This window comes from Colobus angolensis, unplaced genomic scaffold (genome assembly GCF_000951035.1).
Source record: "Colobus angolensis palliatus isolate OR3802 unplaced genomic scaffold, Cang.pa_1.0 Scaffold423, whole genome shotgun sequence".
NCBI classification, from domain to species: Eukaryota; Metazoa; Chordata; class Mammalia; order Primates; family Cercopithecidae; genus Colobus; species Colobus angolensis.
The window spans coordinates 37710-39235 of NW_012117633.1; the positions used below are offsets into that span (position 1 = coordinate 37710).

General features: G+C 57.0%; 1 gene segment (V, D, J or C); it reads right to left on the reverse strand.

Annotated features, from left to right (window-relative positions):
• The window catches only part of LOC105522280, a 7924-nt gene extending 7720 nt beyond the window's left edge, over window positions 1-204 (reverse strand). Inside the window, 1 exon segment of the C gene segment in view lies at window positions 147-204. Coding sequence covers window positions 147-204 — 58 coding nt within the window.
• Between the last annotated feature and the right edge of the window lie 1322 nt (window positions 205-1526).

Below are 1526 nucleotides of genomic sequence, written 5' to 3' on the forward strand. Positions count from 1 at the left end.
GGGCACTCCCTCACATAACCTGCAGCATGGGGCTCAGGGGCCTGCCAGCCAGACCAGAAGAATGACATCCCAGTGGGGTAGATCAGGCCACCTATCCCCCTACACAGGGCACAGCCCCCAGGGCAGGGTAAGGCCCCCCACCGTACCACTCCAGGAGACAGGCTGTGGGTGGCAGCTGGGGGTCCCATGCTGTTCAGCAACCATGCCCACCCACCTACCCTGCCTGCTCCCGGCCGCACTGACCACGATGGCATAGAAGTAGGCACTACCAATCCTCAGCACCACTCTTGTGCACAGGTCCTGGATCCATCACTCCAGCAGAGTCACCTCCCGTTCATACCACACCCAGCTGACAAAATGCCACAGCCGCCAATCCTGGCCAGTGTCATTGAAGCTGGAGGGAACCGGCATGTCCAAGGTGGGGCCTGACTGCGAAGAGAAGGGCCGGGCTCAGCTCCTAGGCCCCCAAAGGGATCCGGGACCACTGTGCCGCACAGCTGTGCCCCCAGGCCTAGCACAAGCCCTGACACATGGCGGGGACTCTTGGCGGAAAGGACATTTAACTTGACAACAGGTCAACTGCCAGGACGGTTTGTGAACCTGGGCCATGGGGCCAGGAGTTCCTCCTCAGAGCAGATGGAACCCATATCTCCCGAGACTGGGATGAGCCCAGGGCCGTATCCCAGCCCAAGGCAAAAAGGTTCAGATCTGTGACTAAGAGGCAGATGACCCACTGCCTGTCACAGATACGAAGGTTGTCTGGGGGGATAGGGAGGCTTTGCTTAGGACACTGCGAGTGGGGCGCACACTGGCACCCAGCCCTCCCCTCTCTTCCTCCTGTACTGAATGCTGCAAAGTCAGAAAAAGAGGATGTAAACCAGGCAAACACGGCCGAGACCTCACCCAGTCCCACTTCTCTGTTGACCACATCCAAGTCAGGAGGGGAACAGGGGTGGCGCCCTTGGCCTGATTGTCATGTCCTATCCTCTATATGAACACTGAAAACCAAGGTACCTTCCTGCCTGTCAGAGCTGACCTTAGATTATCTAAACTGTCCCCTCCTCCTGATCCCTGGGCCCAGCTCTGTGCAGCACATACTGCACAGGCCAGACGAGTGTCTGAGTGGCTCATGCCCTTCTGCGCTTTGCAAGGTCAATGTGTGAGGATGGCTTGAGGCCAGGAATTCGAGACCAGCCTGGGTAACTTAGTGAGACTCTAGATTTTTTTTTGACGGAGTCTCACTCTGTTGCCCAGGCTGGAGTGCAGTGGTGTGATCTCAGCTCACTACAACCTCTGCCTCCCTGGTTCAACCAATTCTCCTGCCTCAGCCTCCCAAGTAGCTGCGATTACAGGTATGCATCACCACACCCGGCTAATTTTTATATTTTTAGTAGAGACGGCATTTCACCATATTGGCCAGGCCGGTCTTGAACTCCTGGCCTCAGGTGATTCACCGCCCCCCCCCCTTGGTCTCCCAAAGTGCTGGGATTACAGGCGTGAGCCACAGAGCCTGGCTAAGTTTTTTT